Source organism: Neofelis nebulosa, chromosome 5 (assembly GCF_028018385.1).
Source record: "Neofelis nebulosa isolate mNeoNeb1 chromosome 5, mNeoNeb1.pri, whole genome shotgun sequence".
Taxonomy (NCBI): Eukaryota; Metazoa; Chordata; class Mammalia; order Carnivora; family Felidae; genus Neofelis; species Neofelis nebulosa.
The window spans coordinates 151,476,691-151,497,036 of NC_080786.1; the positions used below are offsets into that span (position 1 = coordinate 151,476,691).

The window sequence follows — 20,346 nt, forward strand, 5'->3', positions numbered from 1 at the left end:
TTGCATTTCAGACACTTTTTATTCCTTTGTGTCGATTTGTGTTTCCATCCATTCTCATTTCTCTTCAGTCTGAAGAAATTCTTTAGCATTTTTCATTGGGTAGGTTTGCTGGCAGAGAATTCTCTCCGATTTTGGACAATCTTGCAAATGTCTTTATTTTACCTTTGTGTTGGAAGGTTCTTTTCGCTGCACATGGAATTTCGGGTTGATCATTTTTTGTCATTCAGCACATGAAGGGTGGTGGGCCACTGTCTCTGGCTCCCATTGTTGCTGATGAGATGCTATTGATTTTACTATATTGTTCTTCTGTGGATGTATAGTGTCTTTTTGTGCTCTGGCTGCTTTCAAGATTTTATCTTTGGTGGTAAGCTGTTTGCCCATGATATGCCTGGGTATGCTTATAATTTGAGAGGTATTTAGCCATGATTTCTTCACATTTTTCTGCCTGCTCCTCACAGTTTTCTGTGATTTCACTCACATGTGTCAGAACATTTTATATTCTGTAGGTCTTTGAGGGTCTGGGTTTTTTTTTTTTTTTTTTTCCAGTTTTCTCTGTTTTATTTTTTTTTATTAAAAAAAATTTTTTTTAATGTTTATTTATTTTTGAGACAGAGACAGAGCATGAACAGGGGAGGGTCAGAGAGAGAGGGAGACACAGAATCTGAAGCGGGGTCCAGGCTCTGAGCTGTCAGCACAGAGCCCGACGTGGGGCTCGAACTCACGGACCGTGAGATCGTGACCTGAGCCGAAGTTGGACGCTTAACCGACTGAGCCACCCAGGCGCCCCAGTTTTCTCTGTTTTAGAGTGGGTAATTTCTGTTGACCTCTCATTTTACTGATTTTTTTCCCCTGCTGTCTTCAGTATGCTGTTAAAATCCATCCAGACATCTGCTTTAGAGTCTTTGTTTGCTAAATCTAACATCTGGTCCATCCTGGGGTTGGTGTTCTATTGACTCCTTTTTTCCCCCCTTGATTGTGGATCACATGGTTTTTTCCTTTGCTTGTTGACTAATATTTGACTAAATCTTATTTTCTTCTTGTTAAGTGTGTTAATGTTTATTCTCGAAGGCTGGTTGGTTACTTTGAATTTATATATATTTGGTTTTATACTGTATTTTGCAAGATCTATGGAAAGCTCAAGGTGAATCCCCTCTAATATGGGGGGGTGACTTCCAAACTGAGTCTTCCTTCATATCTTGCCCTGGGTTTGGTTTTAGACACTATTACTATTGGTTCATAGGCTATATTCTAGGAGATCCGGCCCTTAGTCTTGAAATGAGGAAAGGAAGTTAAGAGTATGTGTTTGTCTTGGTTTTCTAGTGAAATAGACCCAAAGGGAGTTACATGATTTATTATAAGGAATTGGCTCACCTGATTATCAAGACTGGGAAGTCCTCTAAGATCTGCTGAGGGCAAGTTAGAGACCCAGGAGAGCTGATGGTGTAGTTTGAGTTGGAGTCCAGAGGCCTGGGAATCATAAGAGCTGATGACTTAAGTTCCGTTCTGAAAACCCACAGGCTCTAGCTAGACTTAAGAAGAGCCAGTGTTTCAGTTTGAGTCCAAAGGCAGGAAAAAGGTTGGTGTCCCGGCTCAATGTGGTCAGACAGGAGTTCTCTCTTATTGTGGGAGGGTCAGCCTTTTTATTTTTTAATTCAGGCCCTCAGCTAACTGGATGAAGCCACCCACATTAGGGAGAAGTTTATTCAGATGGTAACCTCATCCAGAAACACCCTCACTACACACCCAGAAAAATGTTTGACCGAATGTCTGGACACCTCATGACCCAGTCAAGTTGACACATTTAAATGAACCTTTATAAGATATTCGTTAGATCTTTCCACGGTGCCTGGGCAGGGACTCCCCACATGCCTACGCCTGCTCATTCTACATCATTTCTGTTCTGTTCTCAACGTCTTAGTAGTCACTCTTTGCTAAGCTTTGAGTAGACTCACTCTGCCCATGTGAATTCTGGTCCTCTTGGGTCCCCTTTTGCACAGCTTCCTTCTCTCTGTTGCCCTGTCCACCAAGATTCCAGCTGCTTCCGTTGTTGAGATCTTTACTTCACATCTCAGCAGGACCCCCGTGCTTTGCTTGGACTCCAGCTCCTTCCGCCTTGTTGAGAAGTTGTCCTCAGAGAACAAGGGCAAAACAGGTTCAGTGGAGGAAAGTGTTCTTACAAAATAGTAGCTATTCCCCTGGTTATATTTCATAGAGCGGGCACATTTTTAAATAATGCAATGGTGTGGGCTTTTGGGCCAGAGGGTTGGACTCTAGAGTAATCGAATTCCACTTCCTGCTTAGTGTTAGAGTCATGGCTGAGGCAGGTGTTATGGGTCCCAGGCTCTGCAGGAACATGCAGCGATGGGGGGGTGCCATTCATGAACTCCCCATTAGCGGATGGCTTCATTCTTTTATTCTTTCTCCACGTGTTCTCCTGTAACGTTCTACTTATTTCTTTTTTTTTTTTTTTTTAAATTTTTTTTTTCAACGTTTTTTATTTATTTTTGGGACAGAGAGAGACAGAGCATGAACGGGGGAGGGGCAGAGAGAGAGGGAGACACAGAATCGGAAACAGGCTCCAGGCTCCGAGCCATCAGCCCAGAGCCCGACGCGGGGCTCGAACTCACGGACCGCGAGATCGTGACCCGGCTGAAGTCGGACGCTTAACCGACTGCGCCACCCAGGCGCCCCAACGTTCTACTTATTTCTGATGTTAGTCCTGTGTTCTTGAAACACAGGAAGCTAGTCAATTCATTCCATAATTGTGAGACTTGCTTAATTATTTGAAGGCATCTACTCACTGTTCCTCTAGTCTTTCACTGATCTTGGCTGATCAGCCTTGGTCCTTCCAGATTCCCATCCATCTATTATTTTCTCAGAAGTTTTAGGTTTTCTTATTGCCACTCATTGTGTGCATCTAGAAGTTAAAAGAATTGTGAGCTTGAGAAGCTGTACGGATACAAAGACTACACATTCAGATCTCTCCTGTCATATTCTTGGCAGGAGTATTTCTGACACTCCTTTCTCAAATCCATATTGGTTCCCCTTTTTATATTCTGTTCGTAACTCATATTTCATATCTGTTAGCCCAGTTTGCAGTCCTATATTACTGTGATTTTTGTCTGTTCCCCACGTTGGATCATGAGTTCTCTAAGGGCGGGCGTAGTGACAGTAAATTGTGCCCTTGTGTCTCTGGTACTCGGCACGTGATCATTGAAGAAATGGTGAATTTAAAAGTCTCCTTATGTCAAGACATCATCTGATTTTTAGGATAGTTGCGTATATGCCGTTATTTGGCATTATTTTTCATTTGTTTCTGTAAGTGTAAAGGATGATACTTCTGAAGTGTGTACAGATGTACGAATGTCTCTTGACTTCTCCCCACTCCCACCCCATCACCTTCCCAGGCCCATTGTCCTAACTAGAGGTACTGCTCTTACAGCTGTGCAGTTCATCTTTCTGGACTCTTTCCTGTGTATTTTCATTTATGTATAAGTATGCTTATGTTGTCATTACATACGTATGTTATCTTTGTACATACTTCTGTGTAGCAGTGGGGTTTAAATGCTGGGTTAAAATGGTAATTAAGTATTACTTGACTTTTATCATTGATTTGATCATTAGATCTTTTTCAGTGTTGATTTTACTTTCAGATATCCTAAGTAAGGCACATAACTTCTAGACTTTGGTTTCCACATCTGCTAAAGGATTGATTGGAATGAGGTGAAATTGAAGTCCTTGTAACTGTCTGATAATTAAATTTGATGTTACTATATAATCCATCGATATTAGATATGAAAAATGTGCTATCTGCATAATATAAAAAATGTAGGAAAATGAAGAACATGACTGTGGGTAGCAAAAGGAAATGTTGGGGTAAGTTGTTACAGTGTTCAGTTTTTGTCCTCCAGGAGTGGCTGGAAAAGAGTAGTGGGATCATCTGTTTTGGGGACTTTGGCACTAGGGAGTTTGTGGTGTATCGATCTTGCGAAGGTAGCTGATGATATCCTAAAGGACATTTCTACCTAGCTCCCTGGATTTTCACACCACAGCTGCACATTTAGTAACACAATGAATGCTTCTGGAAAAATTGTGTAGAAACCAAAACTTACATAGGTAAATCTTTGTTAGTGATTTATTTAAAAATATTTTATAGAAAATAGTTTCCCAGGCTACTTTAACCCCTTTCTCCTCTCCCCAAAGAGAAACAAACAAGAATAGAAAAGCAAATTTTGCTGAGTTAACGGTTTGTTTGTAAGCTCTCTTGTGATAAAATATAGCAGAATCTTTCAATTTCTTTTAGTTTCTTTTGTCAAGTAGTTCACATATTGTATGGATTAAAGAATTGTATTTCTAATACTTTTTTTTCATATATCATCACTTTTATTTATTTACTTTTAATGATTATTTTTGAGAGAGAGCGAGACAGAGCATGAGCAGGGGAGGGGCAGAGAGGGAGACACAGAATCCGAAGCAGGCTCCAGGCTCCCGGCTGTCAGCGTGGAGCCCGACGCCAGACTCGACCACCCCTTTATTTTTTAAAGGAACTTTTAATTATGGAAAACTTAAGAGATACATAGGGAGAGTAACATAATGAACCATCGTGTCCCTGTCATCCTTGCTTCCGCAGTGATCAGGATTTTGCCCGCCTGGTTTTTGAGCATTTTCAGTGTAAGTAATACCGTACTTAAAAATAATTTTTTTTTTTTTTTTTTTTTTAATAAAAATTTTTTTTTGAGAGAGAGCACGATTAGGGGAGGGAGGGGGAGAGAGAAAAAGAAAGAATCCCAAGCAGGCTCCACGCTCAGCATGGAGCTGGACACAGGGCTCAATCCCACGACCATGAGATCACGACCTGAGCCAAAATCAAGAGTTGGACGCTCAACCGAATGAGCCACCCAGGCGCCCCCAGATTATTCTTTTTTAAAAAAGAGTTCTGGTGTTTAACAGGAATATAACTGTGCCCAAGCTTTATGTGGAGTTGATAATCCCACATTTCTTAGCACAGACAACATTCTCTGTGGCAGAACTGCTAGACTTTGTGCTTTTTGCACTGAAGTGAGTTCTAGAACTAAGCCAGCCATGGCGAACTCCGTTGCTCCACCACTAGATTTCGTGTACCACCTAACTGTACTTCTCGTCGTGTCTTAAATACTGAAGAGTTTCAACTCACTCGTTTCAGCAAAGCAACCCGAAGCAGGTGTTTTAGGAGATGACGCGGCTTGACGATCGTGGTTTTTCTCTTCTGTATTGAGAGTCTGCTGTAGTTGAGGAAGCTGGCCTTCCCCAAGGGCGAGATGAGCAAGGCTCGTCCCATTTTCCGGGGCTGGAAGCCGGCACGGGTGCAGTTAGGTGGCTACAGTCCAAGGCCAGTGGCGTGAGGCCCGAGAGTCTCGGTGTAAACGCTGCTCTGCAGGGCTGTGGAGAGAGGGGTCTGCAGGCAGCGTGGGCCGGAGACTTCCGTGGAAGGCAGCGCTGGTGTTGGGCCCGGAGCTTGGCGTGGACACCCAGGGCGGGATGAGGAAAGCTCGTGGAACAGCCCCAGCAACAACGTGTGGCCTGTACCCGTTGTGGCTGGAGTGTCAGCTTGGGGAAAATTGATGGTAGGAGAGAAGACTAGAAAGGTGAAGGGTAGCGGTAGCGTGAAACGCACCGGTGGAGAGAGTCGCTCGGCACAGCTGACCGCAGTGCTGTGAGTGCTTCACACGTGCTGTGTCACTGATAATAACAACCTTACGGGATCATCCTCACCTTGTGGGTGAGGACGGACACGCAGTCATCTAGGAGTTGGAACCTGGCGCGAGCCCACCCGTTAAGTTGTGGAGCCTGGAGTTAAACTGGGGCAGGCTGGCTGCAGGGCCTTGAGTCAGCAACGCGAAGTTAAGCCACACTAGGTGCTTTTTTGGGTCTTAGTGCGGACAGTGACCTGCCAGTGTATTAACTGATTTTTAAAAAATAAAGACCTTTAATAGTTCATTAGCATGAGCCTTTTTACCTGTATTGGAGTTTTAAAAATTGGGTGTACTTGGAGGTGGTTCTCCTAGTTGTGGCTGGGAGCTATAGATAGCACGATGGCTTTCACGTTTAAGGTGTCGGTTGAATTTCTTGGGCCTTTTTGTTTGTTTGTTTGTTTGTGACTGATTATAAGAGATGTGCTTATTTATAAAAGTTGTGATGGACAGAAAAGTGTAAAGAAGAAAATTTAAAAATCACCCAGAATTTTATTAGCCAGAGACATTCATTATTAATCTTCTATATTTTTCCTCAGAGATTTTTCAGTGTGTTTATTTTACTTTCCTGAGATTGTGCTTTGGAGGGAAGGTTTTGTGTTCTTTCTGATACAGTGTGTGACTCTTTCCCTTAAGTCATACAGTTATCGTAAGAACTGACTTAGAGACATAATATTTTGTTATGTGAATACCATAATTTCTGTCACCTTGTCTTTTTAGTGTTGAAATCTTTTATTTTCTGATTTCTAAGTTATTTTTAATGAGACTTGTATATAAAGATGTCGTATTTTCTATCATGAAGGGGATTTCTAGATACGAAATCTAGAAATGGATCCATCTAGAGATGGAACATGAGACATAATAGACCACAAGTGGACCACGTATCAGAGCCGCGTGAAGAAAGGAACACTGCCTAGGAGCAGTACTTAGTGTTGCAAGGCTCGCGTTTGAGTAGACTGTTTACACGTTTGGAGATCGTACATTGAGAAAGCAGGAGATTTGAGCAGGAGAAATGGACTGAGGCTGGCTAATTCAGTTTAAGGCACGTCGAGTGTCTTCGTGTTCAGTTGGAGGAAAGCTGAGGAGCGTTTGTGCGCGTGAAGAGGGTTTTGTAGGCTGTGTGCAGCTCTTTTCCGTTTCTTCAGTGTGCAGAAGAAACATCAGGAACTTAAGTTTGTATAGGGGAATTTAGCATAGAATTTCTAACTACGGATGGACCATTTTGCTATAGTTTGTCATGAGAATTCATCTTTGAGATGGCTAGATTGTCACTGTTAGGGTTTTTTTTTCTGCTTAAGAAGAAAGGGGTACTTAAGGTGGTGTTCTAAGGGTTTTTCCAGACCTTTATTCCTAAAATTTATTTTAAAATTAATTTCAGCTTTCTCACCGATTCTGTGTCTCCTGGTCTCATGTGGAAATAAGAGAGCAGTAACACTATGTTAAGATTTGTAGTTTTGCTTGAAAGGACAAACCAAGAGCGCAAACAAAACGCTGTGCAGCTAGAGAAGTAGCATGTTCATGTATAAAATCGATTTGCACAGCTGTGAACAGGGTCCCGGAAGTTGAACATCCACCTGGTGACGCCAGTGGAATTTGAAGTATAAAGGCTGGGAAATGTTAGCATTAACAAATAAGTCATAAGTATTAAGACTGTGGCAGTGTGACTGCTGATATCCATGCCGGTCCTTTTCACAGGATTTCTGTTGATTAAAAAAAAAAATTCTAGGTTAAGATTTTAAGGTCTAGGATTCTAGGAAGATTTGGTTTCGTGACAAAATACATATTCCTTTAAGGAAAATTTGAAAGTACAAAAAATAAGAATAACCGTTTTCTTCAGTTCCTCTCTCTGGAGATCACTACTATTTATGGTTTATGGATAACCTGTCAGGATTTTATTTTATTTTATTTTATTTCATTTTATTTTTTTATGCACACAACTATTTTTCTGTCCTTTAAAAATGTAATCATATGGTGTCTGCATCCTGCTTTATAACTCACTTTTTCTGTATAGAACAATAGTTTCCATGTTGTTTTTCATGATACCGATGTGTTTATTGAACATCTACCATGATAAAATAGAAATATGAAACTCACCAAGCAGTAGATAATATCACTGGAATAAGAGTATAACAGAAGTAACCAACAGAACATGGTGGTGGGTCATTAAATGCAAATTCAAGGAGAGGCTGGAGTGGCTTACAGCTGGATGAGGGGGAATCGAGGCGGTCTTGAAGGATGGGTAGGATTTAGGTAAAGGGTTAGGCGAAGAAGGGGCAGACTGTAGGTAGGGGGACGATTTGAGCGTCGGTGCAGAAGGAGGCAAAACGGCATTTTATCGAATGCCATGCCACACTCTGTGTTCAGGACAATGAGATTTGAGCGGATGTTTTTAAGTTACAGAGGGTAAGTTAAATCCAGGTTGAAAGTGCTGTGCTTCCGGAAGATCTGTGTGGCCGCTATATGCCAGATGAGTTGAGATAGGGGATAAGCTGCCTTTTACGTTCGGTGGTTTCCAAAGTGGGCTGTGCTCAGAAATCACCTGGATTAAAAAAAAAAAAAAAAGAATTCTTGGGTTCTTCTGCATGCTTCCCGAATCAGTATCTTTGGGTGTGGAGTCTGCAGTCGAGTTTTGAGAACCTCCCTTAGTGTTTCTGAGAATACCACCAGGCCCAGCAGATGGTTTTCGAGGAGGATCTAGAATACCAAGTATGCAATAAGGATCTAGACCAAGGTGGTGGCAGTGGGCATGGAGAAGAATTAAGGCAGGAAGCATTTTGAAAATTGGCCAGGACTTAGTGAGACCACTTCAAGTGGCTAAAGAAGTCAGTTTCTAGTGATGTCGCTGGGAGAGTGCTGGTGTTAGCGACAAAGATGGGAAGGTGAGCTCTGTGAGGAAGGAGGTGAGGGTGCGTCTTTAGTGGGGGGAGTTGAGGTAGTGACATGGCACTGTAGGCGACACCCAGCGGCTCGTTGTAATAGCTACTGAGCCGGAGGGGAGTGTGGAGAAAAGACTCCGGCATTGTCAGTTCAGAGTAAGACTTTGAAGTATTTCTTTTGGTGGGACAGATGGATCGAGAACTGAGCGGAGGGGGCAGGGGATGAGGCTGCAGGTAACATCTGAGGTTGGGGCTACACGTGAAAGAGACATGGGGGCCTCGAGGCCACACACATTTTAGGAATTTTCTTAAAAGTGTGGCTGGGAAAAAGAAGTGAAACTAAACTCATTTACTACTCTTAGTAATCGTCACGGGCTGGTTGAAGGAAGATGTGAGCTACTAATAACAGTGTGTGTTTTTGATTATTTCTGGGCCTGGTTATTTTTCTGTATTTTGGAAATGTAAAGATAATTAAAAGCAGAGGTTTATAAAATTGTATATAATTATATTTGTATAAAGGTACATGCAGCCGACTAAGTATATGTGTGTGTGCACTTATGTAAATTAATTATACATAATGTGTGTTTTATAAGTAAAATTATATGTGTGTGTCATATAAATATATATGACCACTGTAGAAAAAAATCAGTGCTATCAGAAAGGATAGAGCAGAGTGGTTTTCCAGAGTTGTTCTTAAAAACTAGTCATGAGAAGGACTTGCAGGCTGTCGATTGAACACACACACTTCCTGAGAGTCCTGTGTCTGATAGGAATATATAAATGAATGAGATGAACCCAGCTGTTCAGGTTGGTGGGGGGGGATCACTAGGGATAACTAAGCATTAGATCTCGCTCTGAGAAGTCCCTTAATTCCTTTTTAATTCCTTTTATGCCCTGGGATCGGTTTGAATAATAGAAGGTTTGAGTACATTACGTGTAGGTGATACGAAACATGTCTTTAAGCAAGCACATCCGCAGTAGCGGTCGAAAAAGTCTCGGTGTTCGTATTACTTTTTTTTTTAATTCCTTAATTAGCAAGTGGGTGAAAACAGGCTCCAAGGCTCAAAATTGATGCTTGTGGGAAGTTGGAAATAACCCAAATACCCCCCAATAGGTATTTGTTTAAAGTAAATTTAGGTCAGTGCAGGGGTGTATGCTCCAAGCATAGAGTAAGGTGCTGCAGATACAAATTGTTGATGTAAAGGTGTGGAAAAAAAATGAGCAGAGATGCCATAGGATATCGGAATTTTGTGTGGCTTTTGGCTATTCCTATTCAGTTTCTTCTCATTCCCTTTTTAAAAAATAATGAACAATGTAGTGTTTTATAATTAGAAACGCAGTCTGCTTATTTCAGATAAATGATGGGAGAAACACTTGAGGTCCTTAATCTTTTTTTTGAATTTTTAATGTTTATTTATTTTGAGAGAGAGAGAAAGAGGGAGACAGAATCCCAAGCAGGCTCCGCACCACCAGTGTGGAGCCCGGTGCGGGGCCTGAACCCACAAACTGTGGGATCATGACCCAAGGTGAAATAAAGAGGCTGATGCTCAACTGACTGGGCCATCCAGACGCCCCTTGAGGTCTTTAATTAAAAATTTTTAATGTTTATTCTTGAGAGAGAGGGGGAGAGAGAGAGAGAGAGAGAGAGAGAGAGAGAGACAGAGACAGAGACAGACACAGAATCTGAAACAGGCTCCGGGCTCTGAGCTGTCAGCACAGAGCCTGACATGGGGCTTGAGCTCACGAACCGTGAGATCATGACCAAGCCGAAGTCGGATGCCCAACCGATTGAGCCGCTCAGGCGCCCCTGAGGTCTTTAATTTTAAATGGAGAGAAGACCATCGTTGTTCAGTTCCAGCTTCAGGACAGCCTGCTGGCAAGTGGTCGTTTTTGTGATCGTGATTGGGCTGGAATGGTGACAGCGTGTTTTGAGGCCTGCAGTTCTGATGAGAGTGGGCTGTATGGGGAGACTGGAGCAGGGAGTGCAGATAGGACCGGGAGGGCCTTGACCGTGGCAGGAACACTAAGAGGTGGAGCGATGAGGCCAGCTAGACCTTTCTGAGGGGAACCCGACGTAAGAATTTGCAGAGTGGATGTGTGTCGCAAGCAATAGAAAAGAGGTCCTAGGTGATTAAGGTTCTAGTTGGCAGATGGGGGTGACGGTGACACGTGTAACCTGAGACTGGGAATACAGGAAGGAGAAATGGATTTTTTCCCCCAGTCCTGCCTGGTCTTTCCCCCCTTTTTGTTTTGAGCAGGGGAGAAGGTTGAGGAGATTGTAAATTCAGTTTAACATGCTCCTGGGAGCACTGGCTTTGGAGTCCTTTTGGTTGGATTTGAATTTTCTCTTTACCGTTAGTCTTCGTGCGACTTGTGGAGACTCCACTTCTTTGGGCTTTAGTTTCCTCACCTGTAAAACAGGGATAATAGTACTACTTACTTACATAACTATTTATGGGAGTTAAGTGAATTACAGGAAAATATGTGTACAGTAAAGATAAGACATCTATTCAGTGGTAACCAGGAAACATAATACCTGGCACATTCAAGCCTGGTTTACTGGGTGGAAATGTGGGCCCGGAAGTCTGCAGAGAGAGGCAGCCAACCCGGTACCTTGTAAGAGCCCGTGTAGCTCCGCATATAACTGCAATACTGGCTGACTTTCATCCTGCATCTTCAAAATGAGCCTTCTGGAACTTAGGTTTGCCTGTGATATATTTCTTAGTATCTATTTTATTTGGTAGTCACTCTCTCATAGTAGGAATTAGGTTTCTGGAAAGTTTTGTGGTCTGAGAATTTGAGGAACTTAGACTGGATGTAAATATGTTGGTAGTTGGCCTATTTTGAATTCGTGACAGGACACCTGTACTTGACGCTTACTGATCATGGCTTCCTCCTAGAAACTTTCTAGTCCCTCCTCTCTGGTTTTAAAAACGACATTTGTCAGTGCATTCTGTTACAAGTAATATGCACATGAGGCATTTCCCTCTTGTTTTCCTGTATGTATTGTTGTATACAAATAGTGCCTAATTTTGTTGGCATTTGAGCCCAGATATAGATAGGTCCAGAGAGGCCAAGTAACTTGGTGCTTGAAGTAGCAAAAATTTGGGGCCACGGTTATGTAATCCACTCAGCTCTTAGTTCTTCAACGTTCTCTTTAATGTTTACTCAGGGTTGTGTTTTTTTCACATAGTTTCATGAGAAATCACATCTTCTTTCCTTTAACATGTATGTATCTCAGGTACCTTCACTTCCAGTATGCCATTGGAGTCATGTAATTGTAACCCTTCTTTTTTTTTTTTTTTTTATCTTGCTCAAGGCATTGGTGCTGTAGTGACTTACCTGCTTTTGGTTTATACCTTCTTTTTAGTTTGCCTCCTTTAATATTGTTTGGTAAAGGGAATCTATATATCAGTCCGTTATATGCTGTGATCAGATTTTCTCTGCTAGACTAGAGGAGAGTTTCTTTTCTGTTCTTCTAAACTGAAATACTTTTTACAGATTAACTTACTGCCTATGAACTGTACTTTATGTTTGGGACGGTTGAGGTGGAAGACTGAGTATGGGGTCTAGAAATCAGACATAGACACCCTTTGATTCTTGGATCTTTGTAATTTCCTCATGACTGTTTCAGCGCTTATTGACGAGGGGCATTTTGGTGTGAGACCAGAGTGCACAAGCTGTGACCTTAGGCCAGGTAGGCTAATCTCTGAATTCGCTCTCCTCATTGATGAAATGGAAGTAACATTGCCCACTTGTCGGGCTGTCAGGAGATGAAGTGTGTCAGCCTGTGTACAGTGTCTCAGTTGAGTGGTTGGTGCATAGTGTTGAGCAAACGTTTTTTTTTTTTCCCCTGTCGTTTTGCACAAGATTTCTTTGGGATTCTCCTGTGCTTTTTGCCTTCTTAATTTTTTTTAAGACTATGACTGTTTCTAGGGGTTTTGGTGGAGTCCTAAATCGTCTTGGTTTTAAGGATTTCACCTGAAATCCCGGTTAGCGAAAATGCTTTTTTGTCTGTGTTATTTGGTCATCTTATTGGGAATTAGAATTAATAGATTTCTTTTCCTTGTGTTAGGTTATCAAAACCATATTTAAAACTTTTCTTTTTGCTTTGACTCCTTTGGTTATCATGACTCTAGAAAATGTGTTCCTAAAATTGTTACGTGGAAAAAGAAGACATTTCTTCTGTCTCTTCCTTAATGTTAGCGTAAATGAACAGAAATTTACAAGGAACGCCAGTCACAGGATAGTTTTTCGATAATCATGTTGTAATTTCAGTGCATGGAATCAAATTGTAGATCTGCCAGCTTAGTTGTCCCCGATTTCATTTTTGTAGCCTGTTCTGTCTTGGGAGTGGGTAGCTTATTTTCAGATTGGCATCTTCTGAACTATCTCAATTGCCCTTTTAAATCCTATTGTGTATTATATTTTATTTTTTCACGTGGATTAATTTTTTTTTTTAAGTTTATTTATTTTGAGAGGGCAGGAGGGGCAGAGAGAGAGAGGGAGAGAGAACCCCAAGCAGGCTCTGCATGGTCCTTTCAGAGCCCAGTGCGGAGCTCAGTCTCACGAACTATGAATGAAATCATGACCTGAACCACAATCGAGAGTCGGACCCTCACCTGACTGAGTCACCCAGGTGCCCCTGGATTAAATTTTTTAATTGTGAAATACACATGTGCGAATATACACGCCATGCAAAATTAAAAGATGTTTAAAAAACAGCTGTGTGCTTCCACACGGCTTAAGAAATAAAACAGTCCCTACCAGTACTTCCGAAGCCTGTGTCGGGCTGATTCTTTTCACCTGCTGCTTGTGATATACCTACTAATTTATTTTGAAACTGCATACACTTTTTAGTTGTATGTCATTATAAAACATTGTGACATCAGAGAGGAGACGTTGTATCTTCCACTTAGTTCATTAACTCCTGAGTTAATCTGGATTTGCCATATGAAGCTAATGCGCTCATTTCAAACACAGTTTTGCCGATCTTGATCTTTGAGGATTAGCATTAATTTTCTAAATCTCAATCCGTCACTGCTTTTAATTAGGTGTCTCAGGGTTCTCCCTCGCTCTCCTTCACCTTATCTCTCCCTCCTTCCCTCTGTAGAGAGAGACCCGTACTAACAGATGGAGTCTGACGCCTACCTGGGCATTCCGTGCATTTAAACTTCCATGCGTTGAAATTCTGTCTCTGCAGATGTGCTCTAGGTTACTTTCATGCAGTGATTTTCAGACAACTAAACAAATGGTTTGTAGGTTTAGCTTCAAAAATCAGTTAAGCTCAGTTTCTGGATTGTTCATAGACCGCTTTATTGCCTTTGGCAAAATGTTTGCTAAAACATACTCTAAAAGATCTTGAGGATTATAGGAGGTTCCTGTGGTAGGGAGAGTAGAGGCTTTTCATTAGCATCTAATTGAGCGCCATCATTTGTGAATGACTCCATTTGTAGGGGGAAAGGTGAAAAATTCACTGTGGGTTTTTCTCAGAAGAATGTAAAATATGACTGGATTTTCAGACTTGAGAAAGAAAATTGTGTTTGTAGTTTGCAAAGTCCATCTGGTGTTCGCTGTTACCTACTTATTGTCATAAAACCCTGACCTCGTAGGAGCAGATTTTTTTTGAAAAGTGACCGGCCTGAAGGATATATGGAATTATCGGTAGAATCTTAATTTCAAGTAGTCCAAGGTCAAGACTTACGGAGTTTATTATCGCTCAGTAGACGACGGTTTGGTTGCCGCGTGTGTCCTCAGCAAGTTTCGTAACTTGTAGAGATGCTTTCCCCGTTGCTAAAGGCTGCTTTTCAAATGAGTGGTGATTAATGGATGACTTTTCTCAATTGGACAGGCTTGAGGCATGCTTCTTCCGATCCTCAGATACGCAGTCCGTTGTGCCACTGGCCTGCCCGCATTTCTTACCTTTAGATATTTAATACAGTGATGGAATAATCTGCTAATTTCTAACTGCTTTTAGTAGAATAAAAAGACTGCTAATGCTTTACCTGCTTTTGCTTTTTTTCTTATGAAGTATGAATTATTTTTCTCTCGTATCAGTAGTATCTGTCCTTTTGAAACCATTGAAGTTGGCAAAGTGTCGGTAACATTGTAAGTTAACATTTTATAGGTGAAGAATGTGATGTTAAGAACCCAAGAGATTTGATAGTATATAATTCATAGCTAGAGATTTAATTCACATTTCTTGTCTCCATGGTCTATGCTGGAATTGTAAAGACTTGACCATTCATGAGTGAAAAATTTTTAGAAGAGTATGTCTTTGATATAAAAATCCTTAATCTTGAGGTTTCAAGTATTATTTTTTAAATAAAACTATTTTGAGATAGTACTTCAATGTTCATCCCTCTACCTGTCCATACCCACCCCCTCAAAGTGGGTACCAGTCGGTTCCATGTCTGAGGTTTTACTGTAGAATCTAAACTGGAAAAGTGGTTCTTTAGAAGTGGAGTCTGGAATATAGGTAGTTTTAGACATAAGCAGTTCCTAAGTTACAGATGATTCATACATTTAAACCTCTGTCCCCGAGCTGCTCTTTCCAGTTGCTGCTATTTGGAGTACAAATGTCAAGCTTTCAAAGAACTTGGGAGTTCAAAAATAGAAGGAGAAATGAGTGAAAAGCAGACATATTTGAGGGCAATAAATACACATTCAAATCTGTGACCATTTGCCTACAAACGTTTTTCTTCAAACAAGCTTGGTTGTTTTTACCTTTATTTTGTAACATGATTAGAATTCTACCAATTAGGGGTTCATTTGGACTAACTCGCATCCTTGTTGAAAGTTGCAAATATTAAAGTGAATTATTTCCATCTAGTTGATTTCTTTCTGTCACATACCTGACGTGAATCACACTGAGGCAGTAGAAGTTTTAGATAATAATTTAGGAACACAGAACTTACTTAGGAGAAAGGATTAGGAAGCAGGATGATTGGGATTCCCTAATGTAAAATTTAGGGAATTACAGACATCAGGATCGGAGAGAGTGCTAACAAAGAAAAACAACCTAGTTTAGACTTTGTTCAGACAGGGAGAGGATCTGCAATTGTATTCTAAGGGGTCCTCAGTGCCCATGACCAATAATATCTTTCAGTATCACTTAAGTTCCTTTTGGCTGGCCTGGGAACTTGGCCAACGTGAGCAGCATTACTTCATTAGTAATATTTACTGAATTCCACAGTATCCGTTGAAAAAGTAGGTTTGTAGACTGAACTCATTTATAAGTTAGGTTGTAGCCTGTCCTTGTCCTTGTCTCTCGTCTGTTATCACCTGCTCTCAGCTGATAACATTGCGGTTGCCATTGCTTTCCCATCAGTCACTATAAAATTTGCTGCTCATTTGTGAAATACCAATGGAAGCAGTAAATAGGAAGTCCGGTGCAAGACTTACAGTAAAGTAAGAGAAGCCACTTGGGGAGCAGAAGCGGCCTGTGGGCTTAGGTGGGGGCAGTTGAGCAGCAGTGTCTCAGAACTTCATTGACAAATAACCTTGGTAGATTGACAAGTTAATCTTAACCGTCAAGCAAATCGAACTACCTCTGATAGTAAGCCATGATGAGAAGTGAATTCACATTCATACTGATTTGTGAATTGATGGATATTACAAAATGTACATTTCCCCCCAGATAAATTACATAGAAGAGTGAAATATTGACTTTATTTCATACCTAGAAATGCCTGAAGTTTACATTGGTGGTAGACAGATTTTTGAAACCTTTTCTCCCTGGCAATGGAATACATTACATTATATATATGTATAATGGATTTTCATTAATGAAAATTATTTTCAAGTAAGCTTAATAAATGTTAGTGTACAAGTTTACAGTCACTGTATCTCTGTTTTGGGGATTGTAGTTACGTTAGATGTTCCTCAATTAGGGGTGATTGTCTTGCATCCTTATCTCTTATCATAATCTGTTTTTCTTCACACAGTGTTATAGTTTTGCTGCTGGACTCTTCCCTCCCTCCCCCCACCCCATCAGGATGATATGAGACTTGAAAGAAGACGATGCATACAGGTGACTCAAGTTTTGAAATACAGTAAAGCTATGGCTGTCTGAGCGAATGTGGGAACTGGTGCTGTATTTTGAATGTGGGTGCTTTCTGATAAACATCGTAGTGGGGGGAATTATATTTAGATCGATAAATACAAAGATAGTTGTGATATTTAATAAACTTGACTTTGGAATCTGTTTGATATTAGTGACTGAGTAGTGTGGTATTAACACAAGTACAGCATAGTAATTGCTAGTACTTGACTTTTTCAAAAGTGGTTGGTTGGCTAATACTTTGGTAAAAATTGAAGCGCTTCTGTCAAAAACAAAAAAATACTCACCTTTATGGTTGAATGCATGTTTCCTTCAGCTCCCCATTAGGATTGAGCAAATCTTTTAAGGGCATACAGAGTAGGTGTTCGTGTATCTAAATTCAGACTGACAGTTAAAGTAAGGATATTATACCCATATGTATGATTCCTTGGAAAAATAAAGTCTGGGATTGTTTTTTTCTTCCCTTGTTCCCTCCTTCATCCTTTCCTCCAGCCCTCTCTCTTTCTCTTCTTCCTTCCTTCTTTCCTTTCATCCTTTTGTTATTTGTATTTACATGGGAGAAGCAGTATAAAGGCATTTTTTGAAAGAGTATTTTTGATTGAGTTATTAATTGAGGTGATCTTATTAATGGAAAATGGAAAAATGGAGGCTAGCCCATCTATGGCTGTGTTCACACTCTTGAAACTACAGGGTGGCTGATGGATAAAGTGGTAACTTTTAAACTTGTATATTCTTTAAAATCACACTGATTGTGAGGCTTTTTGTTGAACCAAGTGCCTTATATTTATAGACTTTGTCAGGAGAGTCTTATTGGGTTATATTTATAAACTGTTTGAAAATGTGGTCTTTAACTGGGAAAGAAGTAATGACATAAACCTTACATAGAGATTTAATCGCATTATTGGTGTAGCTCTTAAAGTTTTTGTGACTGGTTTTTGTTTTTGGTGATCTATGCTTTCTAAAGGAAAAAAATTACCTTTTTGACTTTAGAGTGGGATTCAAAAAAATGTCTCTACTATTTTGAATGAAGAACTGTGTTTTGAATATATTTTTAAATGAAATTGTAGATGAAATAATGTTTTACATTAATGCGGGATTCACAGAATCTTCTGGTAATTCTTTTTTAAGTAAAAGGTGATTGGGTAATCCTCTTTGATCCGTCTCTCAGACGTGCGCCCTAGAGCTGCCCCGTGTACACGTTCTGGCTGAGGGGCTCGTAAAGTCATCGTGGTGCCGAGGCTGAGTGTCACTGTCCTAGAGAAATGAGTAGGAATATTTACGGAGAAAAACTTCAGAATTTGATGAAAATTTTGTTGTCCGATTTTGTAAGTTTGACCTCTCGGTGCCGGAACAGTTTTCAGCACCGTCGGCCCGCGGATTGCTCGTCGGGCACCATAGGGCACATTGGCTTTCCCAAGTAGGTGTTCACTTTCAACCGAGGTCAGTAGAGACACCAAGCATTTGTGGGGTATCTCCTGGATTTATCCATGAATAGTTAATGATTTTGGTTGGAGGTGTTCCTGCATGAAATTTTGAGGTCGTGGCAAAGTTGCTCTTTTCTTTCTCCTTTAATCTCTGTGAGATACAAAGGGTTCCCAAACAGCCCTTTTTCTTGAAAGGCTTATGGATGGCATGAGGTGTCTAAAGAGTAAAAACAGTTTATTATAAAGGTTACCTAGTCACTTTTATGAATGCCGGAACACAAAAATTCTACGAAGATTCGATTTATGATCTAATGCGGGCTCTCTCATTTGGCCTGGTGTTCTTTAAAAGTTATCAACACTTGGCGGCTTATGAGGGAAAAACTCAAGAAGGAAGATCTGGCTTTCTCTACATATGTATTAGCTGTTGCTGTATTTCCCTTTTAATGACTTAAAGGTTAGTAATTGTTTTTGAGCACGAAATTAGCAGCTGTCCTCATCATCATTAATTAAGGCAGCAGTCACTCTTGTGTTCCTGCGCACACATTTTAGTGTACTTCACCTGATAGAACTTGACCACACAAACGCTCACGAGGAGTTCTCCCGTGAAAGCTATTTCTGGAATGCTGCTGCGTACTCGAAAGTGGGTGTTCTGTTCTCCCTAGGCTTTCATGGCACTGACTCTCTCTGTTGGTTAGATGCTACGATGCCCTGCTCTGTCATCCCACTTGGGTGGTTAGGTGTGGGTCCAGAGCTGCTAGAAAGTGTGTTGAACTAGGTGTTGACTGGTGATTGGTCTTTCAAAAGCAAAGGCTTTAAGAATAGATTTTTCTTGAGCACCAAGCTGAAGTCAAACTTCGATGCACCGCTAGTACTTGTGTATATGGGTATTCTCATACCCTTTAGATTTGAGGGTCTTTTTGCATATTGAAAAATAAGACTATAAATGAAGCAAAATTGAATTGTTTTTCAATGTGGGGACAGAAAATTATCTGTGGCCAAACAACTATTGGCGTCACGTTTGCCTTGTACCGGCTACTGTAACGTACTGTGACAGGCGGCCTGCCCACAAGGATCCCTGTGCCTAGAAGCTAAGGGCACCGTTCAGTTGGGGAAGTGGGAAGATATGTAAACAAACGCTGCAGTGGATATTTGTCATCAGTTCTTAAAACTTCTGTATTGAATTCAAGGCCTTAGAGTAAAACCAGAAAGCTCTCTTTGGTTAACAGCATTCACAGTACTTGGCCCTCACCTGACCCCCACGTGCCGACGTTTCGCGAATCTACTTTCGTGTCCTACTCCTTTCTCCTGAGCTCCAGATTCCCGTGGCCGCCCCCTGGCTGTCTGTTCTGCGCACATCCCTGCCCTCCCATTCATTCCCGTTAGAGATGAGTGACAGTCTACCCAAGCACACCGTCCTCCTCGGAGCCTCGGAGCATTCTTTATCCTTGTGAATTAAGAGGTAACCACGTTTCACTTATTCAAGATGCAGAGGGGCGCCTGGGTGGCTCCGTTGGTTGAGCTTCGGACTCTTGATCTCAGCTCGAGTCATGATGTCAGGGTCATGAATCCGGGCCCCATGTTGGGCTCCACACTGGGCATGAGCCTACTTAAAAAAAATAAAAGATGTAGAATCGCTTACTTCTGAGATTGCATTTGGAAAATGCACTGCCTCAGAGATTATGGTGTACATTAATATAAAAGCTCTTGCCTGTTTTTTCCAGTTTATTGGATAAAAGGACCTCCCACCTTATTTGTTACTTATGCTCATGAGTATCCAATGGAACATAATTTGTGGAAAGCTGTTGGATACAGCAGTCCATACCATGCTTGATGTTGGCATCGTCTTTAACAATTAGGATTGTCGAACAATAGTCATAGGTTAGTCATTTTAAAACTTGAAAGAGTTCTGGAACATATAGAACTACAACTCTTTTAGGTGGAATGCCTTGGAAATTATTTTAGATTGTGCTGATTTGCTCATAGGGTCTTTGTCATATTTCTTAAGCGTATGAATTTAAGTGCTTAAAACTAATATGGCAGAATTTGAAACTAGATTCTCTAATTCATCTTATTATTTATTTATTTATTTAAAAAAATTTAATGTTTATTTATTTTTGAGAGAGAGAGAGAGAGAGACAGAGTGCGAGCAGGGGAGGGGCAGAGAGGGGAATCACAGAATCCGAAACAGGTTCCAGGCTCCAGGCTGTTGTCACAGAGCCTGATGCGGGGGTCGAACCCACAAACTGCGAGATCAT

General features: G+C 41.0%; 1 protein-coding gene across 8 annotated transcripts in view; it reads left to right on the forward strand.

The window, feature by feature from the left end:
* Nucleotides 1–20,346, forward strand: part of DYRK1A (dual specificity tyrosine phosphorylation regulated kinase 1A) — a 150,460-nt gene that overhangs the window by 37,821 nt on the left and 92,293 nt on the right. For 6 of the 8 annotated variants that reach the window (XM_058731989.1, XM_058731991.1, XM_058731986.1 and 3 more), the window contains exon 2: nt 16,552–16,637. The exons of the other annotated variants lie outside the window; for them this stretch is intronic. In XM_058731989.1, coding sequence (XP_058587972.1) covers nt 16,628–16,637 — 10 coding nt within the window. In that variant the 5' untranslated portion in view covers nt 16,552–16,627. The remainder of the gene's footprint in view (nt 1–16,551; nt 16,638–20,346) is intronic. 8 annotated transcript variants of the gene reach the window in all.